At 35.4% G+C, this 25,853-nt stretch overlaps 1 protein-coding gene across 14 annotated transcripts in view; it reads left to right on the top strand.

The window, feature by feature from the left end:
• CHD9 (chromodomain helicase DNA binding protein 9) overlaps positions 1-25,853 on the top strand; it is a 230,132-nt gene that overhangs the window by 150,089 nt on the left and 54,190 nt on the right. For all 14 annotated transcript variants that reach the window (XM_025852347.2, XM_073884387.1, XM_073884390.1 and 11 more), the window contains 14 exons: positions 128-196; positions 280-335; positions 976-1,093; positions 4,346-4,432; positions 4,642-4,779; positions 7,761-7,882; positions 11,117-11,360; positions 14,700-14,876; positions 16,007-16,150; positions 16,271-16,526; positions 17,626-17,836; positions 20,106-20,301; positions 22,748-22,915; positions 23,626-23,805. In XM_025852347.2, the coding sequence (XP_025708132.1) occupies positions 128-196; positions 280-335; positions 976-1,093; positions 4,346-4,432; positions 4,642-4,779; positions 7,761-7,882; positions 11,117-11,360; positions 14,700-14,876; positions 16,007-16,150; positions 16,271-16,526; positions 17,626-17,836; positions 20,106-20,301; positions 22,748-22,915; positions 23,626-23,805 (2,166 nt within the window). The remainder of the gene's footprint in view (positions 1-127; positions 197-279; positions 336-975; positions 1,094-4,345; positions 4,433-4,641; positions 4,780-7,760; positions 7,883-11,116; positions 11,361-14,699; positions 14,877-16,006; positions 16,151-16,270; positions 16,527-17,625; positions 17,837-20,105; positions 20,302-22,747; positions 22,916-23,625; positions 23,806-25,853) is intronic.

Here is a 25,853-nt window from a genome sequence, read left to right as displayed (position 1 = left end):
TAACATTTAACACAGTGCCTGACATATGTGCTAAATAAACTGAATTTTAGTGTTCATAAAAATACAAAGTGGCAACTAAAGGAATTTTTAGAATGTGACATTGTATCTTCTTTCCTCCATCCCATAGGAGAATCCAAGTGAAGAAGATGCTGCAATTGTAGACAAAATACTATCTTCTAGAACTGTAAAAAAGGAAGTAAGTAATTGCACATTACATTTTACCCTTTATAGTCCATGGCCTGATTATTAGAGTCATAAGTATTGATTTTATTTTCTTAGGTATCGCCTGGAGTGATGATTGATACAGAAGAATTTTTTGTAAAATACAAGAATTAGTAAGTATCTAAGTTAGAAAATGCTGATTTGTATATAAATTAATATATTTAAAAATATTAAGTTAAATTATTTTTTTATTTTACCTGAATTTTAAAATGTTTTATTAGTTTAAAACTTTTTGTGGTAAAAATTTAAGTGAATTTTTTTCAGGAAATGTTAATTGTTAGCATCAAAATGCAGGAATCTTTATAAAATATTCTTTTACAAATTATAGACATTACTTATTATATTTATATTGTTGAACTTTTCAGATTATTCAAGTTTTTCCTATACTTAGGTGAAAAAGTTTTAAATAAAATTACATTGGTTTCAAAACAAGTTAGCTTTTTCTGATCATGACAAAACTGTTACAGTGAGGAAATAAATGATAAATCACGTCTCATTACCTTTATGACTTGGTTTATCATTCTGTTTCTATGTGGCAAATGGCATATCTTTATACTACAGTCTTCTTAGGATATAGTGACCACAGTGGCTTTAGAAATTGTGTGGAGTCTGTTGACATTAAATGAAATGATGAGCTACCTATTCGTAAAGTTGAATATTCTGTATTGGATGCTGTGAATAAAAATAAATCTTAAAAAACCAAAACATGTTTTACTATGTCTTTCTAATATATTGCTTTTATAAAAATTTTAGCTCCTATCTTCACTGTGAGTGGGCCACAGAGCAGCAGCTTTTGAAAGATAAAAGGATCCAGCAGAAAATCAAACGATTCAAATTGAGACAAGCACAAAGAGCACATTTTTTTGCAGATGTAAGAAAAGAAATAAACTATTATGTGTTGAACTCTGAACGCATGCAGTATTTATCAAATTTTAAATATTATTCATTTTAATTCTTAGGCTTCCAAGTTTGATATTTGAACACAAATGCTTCTACATATAGTAATTTTCTCTCACCAAATTTAGCTTGGAAACTAGCTGAAACAGGAACACTGATAATTCAGAGTGGTAGATAACTCTTGTATTTTTAAATTAGCATGAAATACATGCTAATTCAACTTAGAGGTGAATATGAGTGGGTTAATATCTCAGAGAATTATATCAGCAAAGTTATTCAAGTAATGGAAATGGTAATGTAGCCAATAAATGGAAACTTAAGATTTTTTCAGTACGTGAAATACACTGCATATTTTCTGTGCCAGGTTTGTGTATGTATGAACAAACCATCTTAGGCATAATTCATTTTAAAGGCCTCACCAATTAGTTGATGTCCTTTTCTACTCTAAATTTTTTTCTTTTTCCTTTTAATAGGCTTGTTTTAGAGTAGTTTTAGATTCATCTAAATTTTTTTAACTTTCTAATTTGAAGATTTTTTTAGAGTTTTTATTTTGAAAAATCTAAGTTGCAAAAATAGTACAATGAATTCCTATATATGTATATATTATTGAAGTATATTTGACACACAGTGTTACATTAGTTTCAGGTGTACAACATAGTGATTTCACTAGTCTGTATATTATATTGTGCTCAGCACAACTGTAACTTCCATCTGTCACCGTACAGCACTATTACAATACCACTGACTATATTCCCTATGCTATATGTTTTATTTTCCTACATACATTTTAGTAAGATTCCCTAAATGTTCATATTTTACCATGTTGGCTTTGTCACTCACATTCATTCTCCCTCTGTCTCTGTCCTCTCTCCTTCCCTGCCTTTCTTCCATGCACATACATTTCTTTTCTAAACCATTTGAATGTAAATTGCAAATACTTCAGTATTTAATTTTTTAATTATGTTATATAATAATACTATAATTAACATGTATGTAGTATTAGCTCATCTACAGACCGACCTTACTCATATTTCACTATAATTGTTCCACTATTTTTATAGCAAAAAAGGTGTTTTTGTGTTTATTGTGGTCCAGAATCCAATCCAGCATCATATGTTGAGTTTAGTTGTCATGTCTCTGTTAGTCTTTGTTTTTCATTACTTGGACATTTTTTTTTAAGAGTATAAGTGGTTTATTTTGTAGAATGTCCCTAAATATGGGGTTGTCTCATGTTACCTCAGTATTCAAGTCATGCATTTTTTTAAGTCATGCATTTTTTAAAAGAACATCACTGTATTGTACATCCAAAACTAATATAACACTGAATGTTAACTACCCTAGAATTAAAATTTAAAAATAAAATACCACCACAGAAATGATGCTGTACCCTTCTCACTGAAGGAGGAGGAGCATGATACCTAGTTGCCCCATTACTGGTGGAGTTAGCTTTAATGACTAGATTATGGTAGTATCTGGCAGATTTTTTTCACCATGAAGTTACTGTTACTTCCTTTGTAATTATAAAATCTCCTTCAAAAATTTGATGATTCTGATGACGTACTCAGTTTATGGATGCTGGGAGGCCAAAAATTTTTCACATCCTCACTCTAATATAGAAGTTTCTAATGAGCTGAAGATTTTAGAAGTACTTAATAATCTTTTAATTTTTCATAAAGACTAATTTTTCTCACTTGACTCAGGTACAACATAAATTGGAGCTATGCAGATTGTCTTAAAGTACCTCATTACCATTCTGATGTTGGGCAGTGTCTTTGTTATCAAGAGATCCTGAGATGATACTCTCGTTCGGGAAGGATTTGAGACAGTGAAGAGAACTAAAGACAGAACCGTGAAGCACTACAGTATTTAGAGGTTAAGCAGAGGAGGAGAGGCAGCAGAGATAGCAGAGAAGGGCTATTGAAAGTGAGGCATTCAGGAATGAATAGGAAGCAGCCAGGCAGACGAGAGAAGGAACAGCAGTCTGTTCAGAAGAGAGAAGAAGGAGTAAAAAACATGGAGGTGTGCCATAACATGGAGTTTGAAAAGCCTGTGTTTTGTACTTTGGAAGCATGAAATCTGGGGTACAGCTGTGCCAAGCAATAGGAGATGAGGCTGGAGGACAAGGTAGGATCCTATTTATTCCACAAAAACCAATGTGGGCCTGATCCCCAAATAAGGGAGGGTCAGTGAAGGATTGGAAGCAAGGGAGCAATAGGTAAGATTTATGTTTGGAACATCACTCGGGTCAGTGTGAAAACTGACTAAAGGGAGGCAGGAAGGTAGTCGAAGACTAGTGAGGAGGTTGTTTAAGGTCCAAGTAAGAACTGATGAAGCAGTGAGAAAGAGGAAAGGGGAACCAATTTGAGTTGTAGTTGAAGGCAGAATCTGTAAGAATTGATGACTTAGTAGATGTGGAAGATAAAGAAAAAAGAGAAGGAATCTGAGCTAACTTCTCCATTTCTGACTTGGGTAACTGGGAATAAAGTGTGGAAGGGGTGCTATGTTACCGTTAACCCAGTAGGAAGCTACAGGAAGGAAGCACAGGTTGAAGAGTAAATGAGTGTAGTTTGAGGTAACTCAGATAGAGTTTGCATCCATTGAAGTAACTGGGTCCTGAGCACAAGAATCATCAGTAGATAAAGAATGTCTGATAGAGGGGCTCCTAAGTGGCTCAGTCTGTTAAGCGTCTGCCTTCTGCTAGGTCGTGACCCTAGAACTCTGGGATCGAGCCCCACATTGGGCTCCCTGCTCAGCGGCGAGTCAGCTTTTCCCTTTCCCTCTGCCCTTCACCCTGCTTGTGCTCTCTCTCTCTCAAATAAATAAATACAATTTTTAAAAAAAGAATGCTTGATGCAGCTGAGAGATGAGCCTGCAGGTGGGGTGATTGGTCTTCAACACGTAGGCCTGAGGAAAGTGGCACAAGAAAGATACAGAGGCTCTTCTAGGAAAATTTTAAAGAGTATATCTTCTAGAGTGAGTCACTTGTCTGAGATATCTTATTTCTTAGTGTTATTCAGTTGGTTTTATTACACATAACGTGGTGATTCATAATATAGACATGTGTCTTAGATATCTTTTGGAAATTAAAATGGAAATGTCCCACTTATTGAAAATTTAATTGAAATCAAGCTTCTATTCTAGAAAATAGCTAGTAAATTTGTGTTTATTTCACTTTTATCTTTCTACTTCTTTGTCAATTATCACTTAAGTTACTTTTTAATTTTAGATGGAAGAGGAACCATTTAACCCAGACTACGTTGAAGTAGACAGAGTGTTAGAAGTCTCTTTTTGTGAAGATAAAGATACTGGTGAGGTAAATATTTAGGGGAACAATTTTTTTTTAATTAGGAAAAACCTAAAACTTTCCAAATGTTAAAACTAAACTCCTTTTTAAAAATTAATGACCTAAAAACACTGGAAAATGTTTCGTTAGTTTTTATTGATGTAGGTTAAGCATATTTAAACTGTTTCTAAGTTCTCTTTTTCAAAATAGTAAAATGGAAAAAAAATTTTTTTTTACAGCCTGTTATTTACTACTTAGTAAAGTGGTGCTCATTACCATATGAAGATAGTACATGGGAACTGAAAGAAGACGTAGATCTTGCAAAAATAGAAGAGTTTGAACAGTTACAAGCTTCAAGGCCTGACACAAGACATTTGGTAAGAACCATGTCTTAGACAACTTCATAAAATTTTAGCACTTCTTTTATCCAACAGATTTAATGTAATCTTTGCATTTTTAATTTTGCTTTTGGTGTACAATGAATACTGTATTTTAAAAATTGCTACATAGTATCTTATGTATGTTAATTTAACTATTCCTCCATTAGTGGCTATTCCAGTTTTGTTTTGTTTTTTTTTTGTCATAAACAGTGCTACATTGAACATTGAGTCCATGTACAAGTATCTGTGAGACAAATCAGAAGTGTAATCACTTGGAGCATATGTGCATTTATTTTTTTTTTAATTTTTATTGTTATGTTAATCACCATACATTACATCATTAGTTTGTGATGTAGTGTCAAGATTCATTGTTTGTGAATAACACCCAGTGCTCCATGCAGAACATACCCTCTTTAATACCCATCACCAGGCTAACACATCCCCCCCACCCCCCTCCCCTCTAGAACCCTCAGTTTGTTTTTCAGAGTCCGTCGTCTCTCATGGTTCATCTCCCCCTCTGACTTACTCCCCTTCATTCTTCCCCTCCTGCTATCTTCTTCTTAACATATATTGCATTTGTTTCAGAGGTACAGATCTGTGATTCAACAGTCTTGCACAATTCACAGTGCTCACCATAGCACATACCCTCCCCAATGTCTATCACCCAGCCACCCCATCCCTCCCACCCCACCCCCACTCCAGCAACCCTCAGTTTGTTTCCTGAGATTAAGAATTCCTCATATCAGTGAGGTCATATGATACATGTCTTTCTCTGATTGACTTATTTCACTCAGCATAACACCCTCCAGTTCCATCCACATCGTTGCAAATGGCAAGATCTCATTCTTTTTGTGCATTTATAATTTTGATGAGTATTTCCTTCAAGTTTCCCTCGACAATTTGCAAATGCTTCTGCCTCATCTCTGAATTTAAGAGTTTCCCACAACTGTTTCTCTCAGGTCATTTATAAAAATACCAAGAATATCAGTTTCAGCTGAAGGTGGAGTTATTCTCAATATGTATAATAAGGAAAAATCCTTATTATACCCACCTTGTCCTTCTTTTCTATAAACCAGTTAATTCTCCATAACTAAATAGTTCATCTCCTTCAATAGTAGCTTTATTTTAGAGGAACCTTTTATATGAAATATTGTTAAAAGCCTACATAAATTCAGTATGTTGATTTTTTTTTTTTTAATTGACTACATGCATGTCTCCTCCCTGGTCAAATAATAAAAAGTAGATTATTGACTTTTCTAGTACAGAAACTATAGAATTCTAGAAGGCTATGGCAAGTTGTGATATTGCTGATAATTATATAAATTTTTACTTTCATTTCCTCAAATTGTTTACTTTCAATCCTAAGACATAGGATTATTGTCATGTGAATCCAGTTTTGGGGAGCCAACCAAAAGAAATTCACTATGAGGAGACCTGTTATTTTATTAAATATTTTGTCCTGTCCTCTTTAAAATGTAATTTGGCCACAGAAATTTCTTACTTCACTAAAGACAGAATTTATACATGAAAAAGCAGGAGCAGATCACTTTTCCATTAGCATCAGAGTGAGGAAGGGCTGCCATGAAAAATGTGGAGATGCAACAGAAGAGAGGAAATGAAGTAAAATTGTTCATGGAATAGATCATATTTTCTTTTTTTGGTTTTTTTTCTTTAAAGATTTTATTTATTTGACAGAGAGAGCACACAAGCAGGGAGAGCAGCAGTGAGAAGGAGAAGCAGGCTCCCCACTGAGCAGGGAGCCAGATGTGGGGCTCCATCCCAGGACCCTGGGATCATGACCTGAGCCGAAGGCAGACGTTTAACTGACTGAGCCACCCAGGCATCCCCATAATAATTTTATTTCTAATAGCCAGTATAAGTATTCATCAATAGGTGAATGGATAAACAAATTGTGGGATATCTCCCTCTGTGTGCTCTTCCTCTCTTTCTCTCTCTCAAATAAATAAATCTTAAAATAAAAAAAGAAAGTTTATGAACATTAGTAGACAAGTCTTCGTCTAGACATGTGCTTTCATTTCTCTTCAGTAAATACCTATGAGTAAAATGGCTGGGTCATATGTTAGGTGTATGTTTAATTTTTTAAGAAACTGCCAAACTTGGGGTGCCTGGGTGCCTCAGTCATTAAGCGTCTGCCTTTGCTTCGGGTCATAGTCTGGGGTCCTGGGATTGAGCCCCGCATCAGGCTCCCTGCTCTCCCTCTCCCACTCCCCCTGCTTGTGTTCCCTCTTTCGCTGTGTCTCTCTCTGTCAAATAAATAAATAAAATCTTTAGAAAAAGAAAAAGAAACTGCCAAACTTCTTCCAATTGGTCATACCATATTACATTCCCAACAGCATTGTGTAAGAGTCCTAGTTGCTTCACATCCTGTTAGCTTTGGCTCTTTTCATAGATGTACCTTATCAGGCTGAGGAGGTTCCCTTCTATTAAAAATTTAATGAGAATTTTTATTAGGAATAGGTGTTGGAGTTTTTAAATCCCTTTTCTGCATCTATTGAGATTATCATATTTTTGGTTTTTTTAGTCTATTGATTAACATTGATTAATTTTCAAATTTAAACCACCTTCCATTCCTAGGAAAGATCTCCTTGGTCATGATAGATTATCCTTTTCATATATTGGATTCCATTTGCTAAAATTTTGTTATGAATCTTTGCATCTATATTCATTAGGGATATTGTTGTATAGTGGGTTTTTGGTTTGTTTGGTTTTTTTTGTAGTATCTTTGATTTTAGTGCCTGGGCTACATGGAATGAGTTAGAACGTATGCTGCCTTCTTCAGTTTTCTGGAAGAGTTTGTGCAGAACTAATTTGGTCTTTAGATGTTTGAAAAATATCATCATAACACCATATAATGTTATGCCTCTATAATTATTTTTAAAAGCAATGCTTTTACCATGTATGAGATGTATGGAGGATTAAAAAACCTGAAACACACCAGTCTTTGTTTTTCCACAAAGGATCGTCCTCCCGCTAATATTTGGAAAAAAATTGATCAATCCAGGGACTATAAAAATGGCAATCAACTCAGGGAATATCAACTGGAAGGACTCAACTGGCTCTTATTCAATTGGTACAATAGGTATGTAATATATCTTAATAGAAAAAAGTTTAGTGTGTTGTTTTTTTATATGTGTTAAAATATATTAAGTAAAATAGGTACTGATGTTGCTATATTATTACTGTCATGGAGTCTTTATTATTGAAAGTGAGGTTACCTCAGGAAGATGTGTAAATTATAATTTAGGATTTTGACTTCAACTGCTTCATTTAAATGTATGCCACTCAGAATAGAAGAAAGTTGATAAGATGATTAATAATAAAATTTGAAATACCTTTCTTACCATCATAAAACATCTGTTATGTTACAGAATATTTTGCAACTTATCAGCTTATACTGCTGTCTGCTAGTAATTGAATCTAGTTAGTAAAGTGTGAGCAATTATATCAGTAAGAATTAAGTAGGTCTATTATTTAAGTCTTCAGCAAAGCAGATTGTCAGCAGTTGATGAGGAGTCGAAATCAAAATATAAGAATCTACTAATGAATTTATGCTTTCTGTTATTTATTTTCCAAGTTCAAAATGCTGGGTGGAACATTAGCTCACTTTTTTGCAGTGAAAAGATAATTGCAAAAGAAGTGAAAAATGGACCCACAGTTGAGAAAGTACAGTGGCATATACAAAAGAGCAAGCAAAGGCATTATGATTAGTAATAACAGAAAAATTTGATGACACTTTTTATTCAGAATCATTCTTCCATGTTTTTACTTCTCGCGTGATTCTTCTGAGTTGTTGCACTCGGTAATTGTGAGTCCTGAGACAGTCATGTGGAGTTACGGGGACTTGTTAACGCCCCACAGCAGTCTTTCCTCTGGTTTATATTTTCTAAATGTTAACCATCATTTTTTCCAAGAGACCCTTCCAGGTAAAATAGTTAACAAAGTATTGTTTTGCTTGTCCTTCCCCATTGCCTACATTGCTTGTTTTAAACTTCCAGCACTTTCCTCAGGCTGTCTGTCACAACCCTACCCTCTTCACCCCCATGTGACTGCTCCATGGAGAGGGCCCGTAGGTGAGCTTGTTGAGGTTCTTGCCTGCCCTCACAGCCAGGCCGACCAACGTATCTCCATTCTTAGCTTTTCTTAGCCCCCCTCATGTACCGGAAGTTAAAAGGTGCCTCCCCACAACCAAGACTCACGTACCACCTCCGTTCTTGACATGCAGCTCGTCCAGTTTTCTCAGAGCCTCACTTGCATCAACTGTCATCCTGCACTTTTAGACCTTCAAGCCATCTCAAGACTAGTGCTGTCCGTCCCTTCACTCTGTGAACAAATCTGGGTCTAACCTTTCATAAAAATACAAGAAAGAAAAGGGTAAACCTTCTCTTCTTGGTTCTGTTTTTCCTTCTAGTGACCTCGAGCCCTCTGTAATTTCGTGGAAGAAAGCCTACAGGAGCTCTTCCCATTTCCTCATCTCCCACTCGCTTTAACCCTGTTGCTTAGATTTGAGTCTTATCTTTGAAACGTGTTATTTCCCAATCCACGGGGTATTTTTCAGCCCTAGTTTGCGTGTCCCTGCTGCTTTGGGTTTTGGTTGCTCCTTCTGTAAACTTCACCCCATTCTCAGCCGCAGCAGCTTCCACAGTGGGACTCTCTCCAGACTCTGTGACTTGCTGGTCTGCTGGTTTCCCTTCCTCTGCCTGCCCTTTCAGTGTTGCTTTTCCTCCTAATGGTGCTCTTTTGCTCTCCTCGTGGTACAGGTTTGTTCTTCCTAAGCCGTACTCCACACCCCCTGTGCCTTCATTTATCAATAACATTCTCATGATCGCGTATCTTTATCTCTAAGGCCTTGAACTCCAAGCCCGTATCTGTTTGCCTCTTGCTGCCTTAAAATCTATCTCACTGATTCTTTTTTCAGCACAAAATTCAAAATTAATCTTATCGTTTCCTGTTTCCTCTGTACCAAACTAGTTCTTCCAACATATTTTGTATTTCGGTTAACAATAACACAATAAAGGGGCGCCTGGCTGGCTCAGTCAGAGCATGCAACTCTTGATCTTCGGGTTATGGAGCCCACTTGAAAAAAAAAAAAAAGAATAACACGATTACTGAAATCTGGCTGTCATCAAACCCCCCGTATATCTGGTTGGTCACTAAGTCCAAATCATTCTAAGTCATAATTAACTTTGGAATCCATTCTCTCCTCTTAGTCCCCCCTCCCTTAGTCCAAGTGCCCGCCATTGTTTCCTGCATTATTGCAGTACTTTCCCAGTTAGTGCGCCAGCTTGTAGTCACCTCACCTTCTAATATCCACAGTGGAGCCAGAGTGAGCCTCAGAGTACAAATGCAATCGCATCAGGGTTCTTTAAAAATTTTAAGTGGCTCCCATTGCATAACAGAATGATGTCCAGTGTTCTTTATTTATGACCTCTTCTTACCTTAGTGATACCCCCATCTCAAAACCACATTTGTAGTCTCCCAGGTGATCGTGTTCTTTACACTTCTGCTCCTTTGCTGTGCTCCCTGGCAAAATCCTACCCATTACTGACCTCTTCTCCAAAAGAGAGCTCCTTTTCTACCATCTCTTTTTGCCAGAGTTGGACACTTACTCCTCTGAGCTTCTGTAATAAACTTAACCCTGAAGGTTCTCAACTGGCCATATATTATAATCATCTGTGGAACTTTTTTAAAAACAAATTCTAGCTGCTTTTATCCTCCTCCATACACTTTGACGTAATGTGTAGGGGAGAGCCCTGGGTGTCTCTCTTTTCTTCAGGCTTTTAGGCTCTTCTAATGCCCAGCCAGAGTTGAAAACCAGTGCTTTGTTTGTGCTTCCATGATAGCACATTGCATGGTGTATTTATTTATTTATTTATTTATTTGCATGTCTGCTTCTCTAATAGATAAAAGCCCCTGGAAGGCTGAGAACATGTTCTATTTCTTTTGTATCCCATTTTCTCATACTCTCCCTGAGATATAGAAGGTATTTAATAAATGCTTCCTGAATAAATAATATATTTAGTTTGCCTCACTCCTGCTGTTTCATTCTTTAACAAAATCATACCTCTGACAGGTGTTATCTTTATTTTGGAGCTACAGAAATCTATAGTTTTCCCTCTGCAAGATTATAATAAAATTATAGTTTCATATGTATACAAAATGATATGCCTAGTCTACACTTCAGCAACTTTTATGTTTTTATAAATGCAAGTATTTTAACTTGATCTTTGATTATTTTTGTATATTTATCTTTAAAAACATTGTAGTGTACAGAAAAACCCAATGTATACATGGATAATATATTTGTTTATTTCAGACGAAACTGCATTTTAGCAGATGAAATGGGTCTTGGCAAAACCATTCAATCAATTACATTCCTCTACGAAATCCTTCTGACTGGTATAAGAGGACCTTTCCTGATTATTGCTCCACTTTCTACTATTGCAAACTGGGAGAGAGAATTTCGTACATGGACTGATATTAATGTTGTGGTTTATCATGGGAGCCTGATTAGCAGACAGATGATACAGCAATATGAGATGTACTTCAGGGACTCACAGGTGTGTTACTGGTGATTTTGTTTGTTGTTTGAAAGGTCAGGTTTGAAAAAGCCAATTATTATGCTTTCATTATTTTCAAATTTGGGATGGATTTTATTTGCCTACGTACATCTTAGTTCAATCTCTTTATTCATCATATTTATTTTACAATAAACTTTAGTAGCTGAAGAGGACAATGACAAGGAATTAGGATCAACATTTCTGGTTCACTATATAGTATGCTGATTTATACAAATGTACTAATTTGATTGTATCCCTAATTTTTCAACTAGAATAATTGTTTTACTAATTGCTTTTAAATACACATTAAATTTAGTTTTAGAATAATACCCATCTCTTTGATCATCCTCCAGTTTTTCCCCTCCATTTTTAAAATTCAAATCTTCAATGAACACCCTGGGTTTAAATGCCTCTTGAGATGAAACCATAGGTTCTCTTTCATGTTTAAAGGATTGTGATTTTAGATACATTTGGTTTGTTTTGTATGCAGATACAAGCATACCTCTCTCTTATTTTCCCCTTTGGCTTGATTATTCCAGTGCTCTGGTGATTTGGTGGTTTTCTTCTGCCCCGTATCCAGAAGGCACATTTTCCATTTTACTTTGGCCTCTTTAGTAGGAAACTGAGTAGGAGATTTCTTATTTTTCGGCTAAATACACACGTCATAAAATGAAGAGATAACATTATAGTAAAGAATTTTCTAGCAGAAAGTTAAAAGTCTAGAAAGCATTAAGTGCCAATTGCAGTTTTGAGTGGTAATAGGACTTTAGATTAAGAATTTTATTAATTAAAAATGAACAAGATTATTAAAACAGTTCACACAAAGTTATACTCTTTAATTGGAATAGGTTCATTTGCCTGACATTCTGCCTCAGTAGCACCTTAATATTTTATTTTTCTTTCACTAATTCTTTTGTTTTATAAGGATCGTTATATGATGTGATAATGTCATGTGATATGCTACAGGTTGAAGTAAGCTAATGTGCCTAGCCTTCTGCTGCTTTCCTTCCCAATTGTAACTGATTTTCTACCTATTCAAAGCTGAAAATGGTTGAATTACTTGATTTAGTCCCTCTTACTTTTATGGTTGAAACAATTACATTCCTATGAAATTAAGCATCTATATAACCCTTTAGTTATTCTTCAGTTTTATTATAACTATCACCTTTGTACCTTTCAAGCCTCTGACATCTCAGATTATAGTTTGATTTCCTCCCATAGTGTTTTATTCTTCTCAATCATACATTTGTAGAATTTAAGAGCTGTATGGTATCATAAAAATGATTATGATTGACTTAGTTCAATCTCATGTTTTTTTACAGAAGGTATATTTAAATATTGGGAGTTTAAGAGATGTTTAAAAGGGTTACAGTTTTAATAAATGTCTCATATGAGTTTGGTATAAACAAATCCCAGCAAAACTGGGTTTAATAAACCCAGGTCACTTAGACTCAAAAGCCCTTGTTCTTAAACACTAAACACTGTGATATCACTTTAACTGAATGCATCCTGTCCCCAGTTGTTAGAACTGTATAAATGCCCTAGACTTATACTTTATGCCTTTTTTAATAGTATTCTACTAGATCTGTTATTCAACTTAATGGCCATTGTATATAATCAAAATGAATTAATCTAATTAAGTTGGTAGGAATTAAACTCTGAATCAGAATACGTGATCTTTCTTAACCTCTCGTAGTCCCTGATAGTCTACAGTTTTCAGTCCCGTTCAAATATTCTCTTGGCTTGGATTCCAGGACTTTGTACTGTCCTATATTACCACCTATTCCTTCTGAAGCTCCCTTTACTGGTTCCTTCTTATCTTCCCTGTCTAAACTTGGGGGTGACACCAGGGCTGTCTTCAGACTCTTTTATATCCATACTCATTCCATCAGAGATTTCATTCAGTCACAAAACTTGAGTACCATCTATACTGCTCGAAATTCCGAAATCTTATCACCAACTCTACCTTCTTTCCTGAATTCCAAAGTCCTCTCCAAATGCCTGTTCGCTGTTCCACTTGGGTATCTACTAACCGACTCAAACATAACATGTCCAGAATCCTGAATTTTCTCATTGTAGTAAGTAGCAACACTGCCTTCTAATTGTTCAAGCTAAAAAATTTTACAGTTAAACTTGAATCATCTTTTTATCTCACTCTACACCTATCCATCAGCAAATCCTATTGGCTCTACCTTCAAAATACATTCAGAACTGAATACTTCTCATGACTTCCAATCATGATCTCTTCCTTGGATTACTACGACAGTCCCTTAATTGGTCTCTATGATCTGTCCTTGGCCTCTTTCAGACTATTTTCACTACAGCAGCCAAAGGGACTCTTAAAATACATGTCAAATCATGGCACTTCCTGTCTCACAACCCTCCAATAGCTTCTTGCTCAGAGAAGGAGCCAATCCTTAGCATACTTTCAAGTCCCAGTACAGCTTCATCCCCTCCACGACTCAATGGGTTTCAACTTCTCTGGCATTCTTACTATGTGGAGACTGCCATAGATACTCCCACTTTAGGGCCTTCACACTTGCTACTTCTTCCAAGAATGCTTTCTGCTCTAGATCTCTAGGTATCACCTGGCTTTCTCCCTCATCTTCAGGACTTTGCTCCAATGTCACTTCTCAGTAATGGCCTCCCAGCCAATCCATAAAATTGCAGTGGTCACCTCCGACCCCATACTTATTCTTTAACCCTGATTTATTTTATTCCACAGCCCTTATCACTTTCTAACTTTTTTTTTAATTTGCTTTCTTTTCTTAATGGCTATGTTCTGCATTTGAAACATTGGACTGTAAGTTCCACTTGGAAAATTATTTTTGTCTGTTTTGTGTATTGCTGTATCTCCAGCATCTAGAACAGGGTCTGGCACATAGACACTCAATAAATATTTGCTGAATAAACTACTCAGGTGGCTAATTTTGATAGTAACTATTTGCCATTGTATGTGTAAAGTCATGGAAAAAAGTAATAAACATTAAAACTGAAATTTCATTGTCCACATTTTGTAATGGTCATTTCTTTCTTGATCTAAAATTGTTACTATAACTCTTAAAAAGTATAAAACATTTTATCAGAGAATACTTATTTGAATATAATTATAAATTATTGTGTTGGCACAATTTTTTACATTATTCTTGAAAACACTGCAATTTAATACAGTTTTAATGCTAAAATTCCTCATCTAAAGGGAGTGTATGCATATATAAAAATTCCAGTGGAAAATGTTTTATAGCAGATGTCATTAGATGTATTTTTATGCTATTTGACAGGAATTAAAAATTGTGATGACATTCTAGCAAATTATTGTATTTGTTAATAAATTTCTAGGGGCGTATCATTCGAGGAGCTTACAGATTCCAAGCCATCATCACCACTTTTGAAATGATTCTTGGTGGCTGTGGAGAGCTTAATGCAATTGAATGGCGATGTGTGATTATTGATGAAGCACATAGGTTAAAAAATAAAAATTGTAAACTTCTAGAAGGTCTGAAACTCATGAATCTGGTAAGTAACTTATTATTATGACTTAATGCCGTTTCTTAGCTACATAGTGAAAGGTCAAATAGAGGCAGAGAGCTAATGCTAAACTCATTCCTTTTTAGAGTGTGTATCCGATTTTAATCTATGGTAATTGAGTTTTGTTGTGTTTTGTTTTCTTTTAATTACTAAGGAAAAAATTTCCACATACTCAGCATATGTTGGTTATAATTAATAAATGGGATTTTTAAAAGTGATCTTCTTACTAGTGTGTTTGCTTATTTCAAATCAGTCTTTTGCATTTTTTAACATTTTCATTTAATTACAATCACAGAATTAGTACATGAGCACTTGAACAAATAACTCCAGTATGCAGAACTACATTCCATAGAATATTGAAGCGCCCCTTTTTACTCCCTTTCTATCGATGCCCACCCCTAGTTCCACTCCCCGCTCCAGTATTTACAGATTGGTGTGTATCTTTCTAGACTAAACATTTACGGGTATACACATAGATATGCAGATACACACATACGTATAGAAATATTTAGCTTGGGAATTTGGAGATATTATTAAATTTTAAGTGACAATTTGTACTATCATTAAAAATATCTTATTATTTCCTATTACCATTATGTTTAATTTGTAATGCATGTCTAATGTAGAAGCATATTCCGGTCAGCTCTTCATATTGTTACATTATAGCCTTAATGATTTGAGAATCGTTCTTGTGTGAAAAGTCAAGTGATGATTAGCCAAATTATAAAGAATGAGAACCATTTTGTATACAAATTACCATATCAAGAATTGTTGTGTATAAAAGAAACAAATACCTTCTTTGTTCTTGAAAAGCCTGTTTCTTTGAGAAAATCCAAAATATGCTTAATTATTTGGAACTTTTCTTTCAAAGCATTCTTGAATAGGTAAAAATAGCATGCAAAGTGAAGTATTACAAGAATGATACAGAGTTTTTAAAAGGTGATTGAGAAAGTAAATTAATGAAGATTCATGAGTAGAGATGTACTTTGAGTTGACTCTTGAAAATTATGGTTAGAAAAATACTTGCTTTTGAAACACTGAACATTTAATAACCTACATCAGCTTTCATATAACTTTAGTCTGTGGTGTTTGACATGAATTATTCTTGCTTTATGTAGGAACACAAGGTGCTTCTGACTGGCACACCTCTCCAAAATACAGTAGAAGAACTATTCAGTCTTCTTCACTTTCTGGAACCTTTAAGGTTTCCTTCTGAATCAACATTTATGCAAGAATTTGGGGATCTGAAAACAGAGGAACAGGTATCCTCATTGGTCTTTGTAAAGAAGTGCATCAAACCTCTTATCACTGTGATTGTGTATGTGAGTTTGTAACTGCATGTGCATACATGTTATGTATCTTTTCATCATTTTCTTATGCAGGTGCAAAAACTTCAGGCAATTCTGAAGCCGATGATGTTGAGACGATTGAAAGAAGATGTGGAAAAGAAGCTGGCACCGAAGGAAGAAACCATCATTGAAGTGGAACTTACTAACATTCAGAAGAAATACTACCGGGCTATTTTGGAGAAAAACTTCTCATTTTTATCCAAAGGAGCAGGGCAGACTAATGTCCCTAACTTGGTCAATACCATGATGGAGCTCAGGAAGTGCTGTAATCATCCATATCTTATCAAAGGTAGCTAGAAAGGATTGCAAACAAATACTTTGAACAAATGCTCATGAATTTAAAAAAATAAAAAAACCCACTACGACTGCAGTGGCTGTTAAAAGGAAAGGCAATGACGCTCCAACTCCCCAGTCTGGTGCTCTGAGGGGGTACGAGTGTTTCAGAATCAGGGTGCCTCATGATCAATCACATGCCAAGTTACAGGAGCAGGACTTGCATTCAGTCTAATGTGGACTGGAATTCCTTCTCCAGTTGAATCCTCCTCCTGGGCAAAGGCAACAAAGTCTACCTTTGGGCCTCTGGATTTCTTTTTTTTTCCTCCCTGGTCTCTTTCCAGTCCAGGTCTCCGGTTAGTGTCTCAGCTTTTGGGCTGTAGTAATGTTACTTTTTAGGGTCTTGTTAGGTTCTTTGCTAGTGTTCTCTCTGTGTATCATTTCACTCATTCCTGAGAATATACTCCCATCTTTATCCAGGACATGTGGTTTCTTAGCCCTATAACTCACTCTCTTGCAGTCCTGTTATTCTTTAATGACCAGATGGGTGGAGGGAAGGTAGAGAGCCTTTAATGCTGATTAGATTCTCTGGAGGAAGTATTAATCACAAAGACCTCTAACCTGACTTCCCTTTTAATTGTCCTTGTTTCCTTGTTTTGATGGCCAGCAGGATACCCATAGACACATCAAGATTAATTATGATCACCCTTCAGTGATGATCACTGTTGTGTTGGTGTTTAAATAATAGATGTTTGTTTAAAAATATATGTTTACTCATGTAGGTTAGAACCACATTTTCATTAATTCTTTCCCTAAGAGCATTCATTAAATATTTATCAAATGTAAATTTGTGTGAGGCATTATGCCAGAGGTCTGGAGAGACAAAAAGATGCTTTAAGACATTGTCCACATCCTCAGTGGAATTATAGTCTGGTGTTGATGGGTGTTTAGCCACAAACATAAATAATTCTAATAAAAACAGTGTACCTGTCATCAGAAAATTTTAATGTGTTACAGAAGCACAGAGGAGCACTAATTTCGATTTTTTTTAAAAAGAAAGCAACTGGAGGTTGCCTGCGTCTGTGCATTGATGCTATCTTATGTTTCTTTGACAGGTGCTGAGGAGAAAATACTTGGAGAATTTAGAGATACATATAATCCAGCTGCTTCTGATTTTCATCTTCAAGCAATGATCCAGTCTGCTGGTAAATTGGTCCTTATTGATAAATTGCTTCCCAAAATGAAAGCTGGAGGTCATAAAGTGCTCATCTTCTCTCAGATGGTACGCTGCCTTGATATCCTGGAGGACTATCTCATTCATAAAAGGTAAGGCATATGATTCATCTACTGAATTATACTGTGAATTACACTAAATATATGCTATTAAGGATTTTGCATCCCTGTACTGTAACCCATCTTTATGCACATCTTTATCTAGGTAAGACCCATTTACATCTGAGTAAAGATAGTTTAGGATTATGTGTCAGGTGTTCTAACCTACATATGTTGCAAATAGTAGGTGGAGCTAAGGAGACTGATTAAGAAAACTTTGTAAATTGACAAGTATTTGTTGACCTAGGAATGGGTTTATTAGTGTCCGTTTTACTTGATTTGTAAATCGTGCAGTAATGACACTTTAAATGAACTTATAACCATCTTCAAAAATAAAAAAAGTGGTTCAGTACCTTTTCAGATCTTTCATTATTATAATTAGAACCTGAACTTGCTGCACTTTGACTCTTACCATATACCATTTGACACTTGTTCATGCTTTCAGTCTTTTCTCATTTGTTTAATGTGGGGTTTTGTTTTGGTGCATGACAATAAGATAGTCTTCAGTATTAATTGGTATCTAGACAAATAGGATATTTATCATAGGTTACTTTCTCAGAACATTAGTGGTCCAGATACCAACATATTACTCTAAAAGGGAATCTAAAGATGTAGCTGTAGATTTTGGTTCAGCAGATTTTGACCCTTATATATAAGTAAAGGTCTGTACTAATTTAGATTATCAGAAATTGTGCAGTTCATTTTTTTATTTATTTCTAGTTCTGTTTTTAGTGTCAGTGTTCTACTCTTTTAGTCTTAATTCCAAAATGTATATTATTCTCAACTGCATATCACATAAGAAGGAAGATAAGATTGCAGTATTCCTAAAAATAGATATTCTTACCTTTTCTTGACCTCCTGATACAAAGAACTTTGTAAGATAAAGATGAATTTCATGGAAAACCCCAAATCTCTTTAATGTCACATTATTAGAAGTCACACCCCATTTCATAGGTACTGGAGACAACAGTGAGCTCCTTCTGAGACTCTAATAAATTATATGTGTAAAGAAGTATCTTGAACTAGAAGAGGAGTGGCAAATATCCTGTGTATTCCTTTTCTAATTCCTGAATTATTATGTATTTTAATTTTATTAATGTCTATCAGTTTCTGAATTTTACGTAAATGAGGAAAGATAAAAGAAGTTAAAAGTTAACTGCTTAACAGTAATGACTCTATAAAGAATTGGCATTCTGCAGCATGTTTTGGAATGATCTAGAAAACTGGGATTTTTTTAAAGTAAATTCTTAATGTTTCAAATATTAATATCTTGAAAATTTGTTAAATGAGGTAAAAAGCCTTATTACTATTTTCAGATCCTTCAGTAAGCACTTATTTAAAAAGTTGAAAAAAAAATTAGTATTCCGGGGGCGTCTGGGTGGCTCAGTTGTTAAGTATCTGCCTTCGGCTCAGGTCATGATCTCAGGGTCCTGGGATCAAGCCCCACATCGGGCTCCCTGCTCAGCGGGAAGCCTGCTTCTCCCTCTCCCACTCCCCCTGCTTGTGTTCCCTCTCTTGCTGTCTCTCTCTCTGTCAAATAAATAAATAAAATCTTTAAAAAAAAATAGTAAGTCTAGTTTCCCAAACTAGAATGTTTGCCCTTGAGAGATTATACAGTTTACAATCAAGTATATCTTGAGAGGGGTGCCTGGGTGGTTTAGTTAGTTAAAGTGTCTGCCTTCAGCTCAGGTCATGATCCAGGGGTCCTGGGATTGAGCCCCATGTCATGCTTCCTGCTCAGTGGGGAGTCTGCTTCTCCATCTCCCTCTGCCCCTCCCCTCCACTTGTGCTTTCTCTCGCTTGCTCTCGCTCTGTCTCACTCTTTCAAATAAATGAATAAAATCTTTAAAAAAAAGTGTATCTTGAGAGATTAACATGATTGAGACAGGGAAATACTGGTAGGCTTCTTGAAGTTTTATGAAAGTCTTTGCTTTTTGTAAAAAAAAATAAGTCATTATATAATGAGATCAGCAAGGTAGTTTTTGCATGTTTTTTTTATTCCAACTTCTGAAAATGATATTCATTGTGATGGCATTTTACCTATACACCAGGAATGCAAAGATTTTCTCTCTTTATATTACTTTGTATTTCCTCCTTACCACCAAAACCGAGAATTATAAAACCACAGAAACTAGTTGGGATGATATTGCTTCTTAATTTTATAGTAAACATAAAGTTGCAAGGAGACTGACTACATTTGATAGAGTGTGTCTTTATTTTCATTGTATTCATCTAACTAAATTTATGACATTTCATTTGATAGATATTTATATGAGCGAATCGATGGAAGAGTCAGAGGGAATCTTCGGCAAGCTGCCATAGATCGATTTAGTAAACCTGATTCAGATCGATTTGTTTTCCTTCTGTGTACCCGAGCTGGTGGGTTGGGCATCAACCTAACTGCTGCTGATACATGTATAATTTTTGATTCTGATTGGAATCCTCAGAATGACCTGCAGGTAAATACATTGCTTGGCTGAGAGAATTAAATTTCTTTTGTCATTCCTAGAACTGTTTTTGATACTCCACCTCTTTCATTTTTATCTAAACAAACCAACAAGTATGTTTCCCTAAGAAATATCTCTGCCAAATAAAATAGATTAAATTATCTTAATTTTAATTTAATGACAATAAAATATACTTACTTAGATCATGTATCTTCTAAGTGGATTTATCTACTTGAGTACCATATTTGTTTGAAGTATATTATGTAAATTTGAGAGAGGCCTAAGCTTTAAGAATGACTTCTTTGTGGGGCGCCTGGGTGGCTCAGTTGGTTAAGTGTCTGACTCTTGGTTTCGGCTCAGGTCCTGATCTCAGGGTGGTGAGATTGAGCCCCACCTTGGGCTTCACACTGTGTGGAATCCACTTGAGTTTCTTTCTTCCTCTGCCCTTCCCGTGCCCCACATGCTCCAGCGTGCACTCACTCTCCCCCCCTTCCCTTTCTCTCTCTCTCAAATAAATCTTTTTTAAAAAAGAATAACTTCTCCATAATAAAAATTTCACAATCTTACTTTCTGAAAAATAAGCACTTATCCTAATTTCATCTTCTCAATCATCATATAATATCATCTGCATGGAATTATCACCTAATAGACTATGCCTTTTTATGAAATACTATAAAAATTTAAGATATACATCTAAGTTAAGACAGTACTTGGACCTCATAGAAACAGGAATATTAATATTAGTAGAGTGATGAAATAGCATCAGAGTTTGCAGAAGATAAGCATTAGGAAAGATATGAAAACATAAAGATAAAGAGAAATTCTTCTTTTATTGTTCATGGTAGTCTTTATTGTATTGCAATTAGTATTAGTACTTTAGTTATAATACCAAATATGGTAAATTGTTACTGAGATATACCTGACTTAATAAAAATAAGGTTTTAACCTCTCATTTGTGTAACTATATGTAATCTAGTTCAAAATGTCAAAGATCCAAAATTAATAGATTAAACCAGGGACAAACTCTTTCTGTAAAAGGCCATTTAGTAAATATTTTAGGCTTTTGTGGATTGCATAAGGTCTCTGCCACACGTGCTTTGTTGTGTTTATGGTCCCTTAAAAGTGTAAAAGCCATTCATATTTGGCAGGCCAGATTTGGTCCACAGGGTGTAGTTTACCAATCTCTAGGATAAACCCAAATTATATTTGCCTTTTGGATGCATATTTATACTTACACTGCCTGCAGTACATTTGATGTTCTAAAAGTTAATCTAAAATAAAATCTTGATAGAACCTGAGGAACTGGAGAAACTGTATCAGATTCCCCAACTTCTCCTTCTCACTTGGTTTTTCCTACTTACTGCTAATGTAGATCTAGTCTTCACAGACTAATGAAAAATTTGGCCTCTTATACTTTCCCTAGACCCGGAGCAAGGTTGTTCACGCACAGTTCTGTGTTGTAAAGAGCACAAAGGGTATCTGATAGAGTAAAAATGTCAGCAAGGAGTATAGCATCAACACCACCTATAAATTTTAAAGCCACAATTTATGGTTTAGTCTTCTGAAGATAATGGGAAGGTGATTAGCAGTTTGGGAGAAAGACCACTGATTCCTTGGAACCTTTAGAGTCTAAACTTAAAACATAAATTTTAAGTTTTGCAGAACCACAAGGTAAAATATAAAGTTCTTGGGGCGCTTGGTGGCTCAGTTGGTTAAGTGTCCCATTCTTGATTTCAGCTCAGGTCGTGATCTCAGGGTTGTGGGATCGAGCCTCAGGCTCCACGATGGGCGTGGAACCTGCTTAAGATTTTCTCTGTCCCTCTCCTTCTGCCCCTCCCTCCTTTCCCTGTCTTTCTCTCTCTCCCTCTCTCCCTCTTTGAAATTAAAAAAAATAACAAAGTTCTTATGTAATTTCTGAGGTCTCTACTTCCAATATGTATGCATATTAACTAACTAGTTCTTCCCTTGTGTAAGTAAAATTATGTCTCCAGAGATACTCACCTTAAGTTTTTATCCCCCTCCAAATTACCCAGCTTAACTAAAATGTATTGAAAAGTTTGTTGATAATGTAGAAAAGACTTGAGAAATTCAGGGTTATGTTTTAAGTTTAAAGGTTGAGTTGCCAGCAGCTAAAAATAATCTGTTCATAGAGTTTACATTCCTGTCTAAAGTTATCTTGATGATACCCTCTTTAAAAAAACATTAATTTTTCATGGATTCATATTCTCTGAAATATAAGCTTAAATTCTAACTGCTGATTGTGAAATCATTTCTCATTTTAGTATGCACTACCTTAATTTCTAGAAAAAGGTTAGAGCTAATTCAGTAGCAAGAGTTTCTGAAAATTCTTTCATACTTTTATATGCCATTGAGATAGTCTGTTGTTAAATGCTTTTTGTGTGATCCCTTTTGTGCTACTTTGTAAAATAAATTTAATCTATAACTTTATTTTTTATAGGCCCAAGCTCGTTGCCACAGAATTGGTCAAAATAAAGCAGTTAAAGTCTACCGACTAGTAACTCGTAACTCATATGAGAGAGAGATGTTTGACCGAGCCAGTCTGAAGCTGGGTCTCGATAAGGCTGTGTTACAGAGCATGAGCGGAAGAGAAAGTAATGTTGGTGGTGTATGTATATTTTCTTTTCACTTTGAAGTGTTTGTGTTCTTACTTGCATTTAATTTTAACTTCAGGTAGTATATCATTTAATTTTGATCCATACTGACCACTAAATAGATACTTTCACGTAAGGTGGCATTTCAGGATAGACCTACATTTAGTTAATGCTTGTGAATTCTGTTCTGCCTATATTGCTCCAGTGCTTGTGAATTCTAAAACATTTTCAAGGCCAAACTTACTTGCTCTGCTTTTAGGATGTTTGTATCATGGCATAGCAAAACAGAATTTGTGAATTTTCCTGCATTATTTCTGTAAACAGCTTTTCAAATTGTTGTGTGTGTCAGACTACTGGCATTGGCTTTGTTTTGTTTTATGTGATATTTTTTGGCATTTTTTCCACTCAAGATTGTTGTCTTATATCTTATGCTTGCAACAGCTATAGAATCCTAGTACTAAAAAGAACCTTGAGAGGTTACCTGCCCCATAGGCTTTGTCATAACTGAAGCTATTAGAGGCACATGGCAAATTTTACTTTAAAGATAATAAGAAAGAAGTCAACAACTTCAATGTGTTCTTTGAGAGAATTCTCTCTTGTATATATATCATAAACCCCAAATGCAGTTTAAACCTGACTCCGTGTACTTTGTGAATTTGTAGGGATGCTTTCTCATTTTAGGAACTTCAAAATAATACTCTTACCAAAATTATTTTCTCTTTAGATTCAACAGCTTTCCAAAAAAGAAATAGAAGATCTGCTTCGAAGAGGTGCTTATGGTGCCATTATGGAGGAAGAAGATGAAGGCTCTAAATTCTGTGAGGAGGATATAGATCAAATTTTACTACGTCGGACAAAAACTATTACAATTGAGTCAGAAGGACGTGGGTCAACGTTTGCCAAGGTAACAGTGAATGATATTTTATAAATATACTGGTAAGGTTTATGACTAAAAAAATTTCCGTCTCTTAGTCTATTAATTATTTTCAGAATATCTACTTAATGTTTAAATAAAGCGAATTAGCTTAAAAAAGCAGAAGGTAATATATTCTTTTCCTTCATTTTTTTTTTTTTCTGACCTCTGATACCAAATTCACATGTACTCTTCTGATCCTAGTGAAATGGAGTAAGTGTAATAACTGGAAATAGTTCTATGCATTAATCAGAGTAGAACATTTAAAATCAGATTTAGAAATTAAAGAACATATATGCCGAAGCCTGAGTAAGATGTGAGTAATAATATAGGAGGTTAAATTATCTTACATTAACTGACTATAATTTAAAGTACGTAAAGAAGAAAAAGGATTTCTAATAAATACTTAAATCTAATTTGGGGAGGGTAAAATGAAATCTGTATCTTGGGAAAGGAAGTATTAATAACTGCCTTATTTTGGGAAAACATTTCAAAAGTTTACTAACTGCCTTTATATTCACCTCCCCCCTCTTCTTTTACAAAGAGATATGGGGTAAACCTATATCTTGTATTCATTTGAAGAGTTTCTTATTGCAATATTCTGTGTCACCTGCACTGGTTCATACAGGTTTTCTCTTTTCCCCTTCACTTCCTTTCTGTATCCCCCTCTCCACTTTCACTCCAGAAGTCTTTCTTTATCTTTATGGAGAACTCTGTGTTAGAGCAGGTAGTATAGACAATGCACCCAAAGTAGTATCCGTCTTCCAATGAAAATTTTTCTCTTGCATTTATTCAGCAAACTAATGAAATCATGTGTCAGGTACTTTGCTATATGCTGGGAATACTAGAATGAAAGGATTCTAGTTGCTGAAAAAAAGTAAAGAAGAAAGTGAGTAATTTTGCATAAAATAGAAGAACCAGAGATTCAGGAAAGCCTTTGCAGAGAAAATCACGTCTGAGCTGAATCTTGAAGAAAGCATGTATTTCATTGTGTTACAAGGAGAGTCACAGAAATGAGTCATGTGTTCCTAAACTACAAGGAAGATTTCAAGGAATATGGCACAGGCAGGTATAGATGCATAGGATGAATTAAATGGAGGTGAAAATGAAAGGATTAGGGAGGTCAGACCCAAATTGTGAAGGGCTCGAAAAAATTCCATTTTGAGGAATTTGAACTTGATCCTGAGGCAGTTAAAAAGCTTTTAAATCCCTTCAAGCAGAAAATGGACATAATGAATGCAGTTTAGGAGTTTAACTCCAGCAACAGTGTGGAGAATGAGTTTGAAAGGAGAAAAACTGGAGGCAGGGATACCAGGTAAGAGGCTTATATCAGATATGGTGATGGGTGAACTGGGATAGTGGAGCACCACTTGAGTCAACAGGAGTTGATGACCAGTTAGAAATGTATGGAAGGGGGAGTCAAAAAGGACTTGAAGATTTCTGGCTCAAATACCTCGGAGGGTCATGGAATCATTAAGTAAGATAGAGAATGCAAGAGAAAGAAGTTTATGTGGCGAAAACAAAATACTGGGGGCTGTTGTATTTGTGGCACTTATAGGGAATCCGAGTAGGAGGTGCCCAGGAGAGTTGCCTAGGATACAGATACAGATTTGAGAGTTCACAGAGAATAAATCAGAAGAAAGTCGTATTGTGGAAACAAAAGGGATACTGCAGAAGTATGAGGCTGGGAACTACAACTGGTCACGATTGGACTCTAACTTCTTTCATGAGAAATCTTGTTTTCTTGGGATTCCTTGGCTCTCCCCAAGTTGTCAACACACTGTGTACAGATAGTACAGAAATCACCTTTGTTGGTTATGCTGTGCCTAGAGATACTCTCCTTAAAGATTTTTTTCTCTTTTAATTAATGTAGACATGTGTAAAGTGTTTAATGACCACAGGTGATTCTAAAGCTTCCTCATTTACAGTGTCAATGAGAATCATTATGGAAAGCCAGAATACCAGAGTTTGAATTCTGACTCATAAGCTGAGTGACCTTGAACAGTTAACCCTTAAGAGTCTTTCTTGTCTTTAAAGAG

The sequence above is a fragment of the Callorhinus ursinus genome, unplaced genomic scaffold (assembly GCF_003265705.2).
Source record: "Callorhinus ursinus isolate GAN/ISIS: 27379988/994484 unplaced genomic scaffold, GSC_fseal_2.0 scaffold56, whole genome shotgun sequence".
NCBI classification, from domain to species: Eukaryota; Metazoa; Chordata; class Mammalia; order Carnivora; family Otariidae; genus Callorhinus; species Callorhinus ursinus.
The sequence above is the reverse complement of the archived record's forward strand: the minus strand, read 5'-3'. Positions and strand labels throughout refer to the sequence as shown.